General features: G+C 31.7%; 1 protein-coding gene across 4 annotated transcripts in view; it reads left to right on the top strand.

Moving 5' to 3' along the window:
- Nucleotides 1-1,064: 1,064 nt before the first annotated feature.
- DYNC1I1 (dynein cytoplasmic 1 intermediate chain 1) overlaps nucleotides 1,065-1,167 on the top strand; it is a 258,394-nt gene continuing 258,291 nt past the window's right edge. For all 4 annotated transcript variants that reach the window (XM_011363367.1, XM_011363348.1, XM_011363357.1 and 1 more), the window contains exon 1: nucleotides 1,065-1,167. This exon is cut by the window's right edge and continues 1 nt beyond it. In XM_011363367.1, the coding sequence (XP_011361669.1) occupies nucleotides 1,065-1,167 (103 nt within the window).

Genomic DNA, 1,167 nt, shown 5'->3' with positions numbered 1-1,167 from the left:
TGTTGCCCTGTCATCTTCTTAGGGATACATTATATATTCATTATAGTTGCATACAAATAATATGCAAATGAATACTTATGACATTTATGGTTAGTTTTTTTTTTAACTTTATTTTACGAATTTAGGTCAGAGGGGTTTCTTCATTTATGTGTTTCCATTTTCTTAGTTTCCAGTTAGGAGCACAAAAAGAGACAAATATAATCATTGCTAAGTGGCGCGAGTCTTCTCCAAACTCATTTTATTGAAAATATTTCTGGCACCATCACCACCAGCATCACCATCATCATTAACATTAAAATTAAATCTCAGATAAATTTTCCCAAGAACTTGCCATGTTTATCTCCTATTTTATGTATTCGCAAACATCTTTTGCTTTGAAAAGGGAAAGCGCCAGAATAAGCAATATTATATTCAGTATGCAAATGTAAGCTTTATAGAAATAGGGTTGTACTAGAGATGAAATTAATTGTGACAGTTCAGGAAGAGTTTTGCAGAAAAAGAAGATTAACATGTTAGGCCTTCGGTGGCTGTCTTTCCTCATGCATATAATATTAGGCAAAATGAAATCTTCATGTGCCCAAGCTCAGTGGAATAATGTTTATTGAGTCCATAGAAATTTGAGCAGGGCACATCTTTAAAGGTTTATGACAACCTATTTTCTTCTCTCAGTGTGAGGATGAATTGGTCCATTATCATCTAAATTAGAAGTCAGGATGATGGTTCTTTTTTGATTCTCTTATTTACTTATTTGTTTGTTTGTTAAGAAACTTTTACAGAAAATGTGTTGCTTATTCTGAAGTTGCTATTATTCTTCAGAACAGAATAGACTATAACATTGTATTTTTTCAAATATTAATATATACATAAAAGGGGAAGATTTTATATCGAGTGAGACCAGATCTAATTTAACTCATTTCTTTGATTATTTGACATGGACTAAATAATACAATCTGTTATTGCCCCAAAGGTAAATTTCCTTTTGAATTATTTTTGCGATGATAAATCAGAAAAGTTATTTTTATATATTCACATTTTTTTTTCTCTTTTCCTCTAAGGAAACCAACATGTCTGACAAAAGTGACTTAAAAGCTGAGCTAGAGCGCAAGAAACAGCGCTTAGCACAGATAAGAGAAGAGAAGAAACGGAAAGAAGAGGAGAGGAAAAAGA

Source organism: Pteropus vampyrus, unplaced genomic scaffold (assembly GCF_000151845.1).
Source record: "Pteropus vampyrus isolate Shadow unplaced genomic scaffold, Pvam_2.0 Scaffold4, whole genome shotgun sequence".
NCBI lineage: Eukaryota > Metazoa > Chordata > Mammalia > Chiroptera > Pteropodidae > Pteropus > Pteropus vampyrus.
This window is presented reverse-complemented; position numbering and strand designations above follow the sequence as displayed.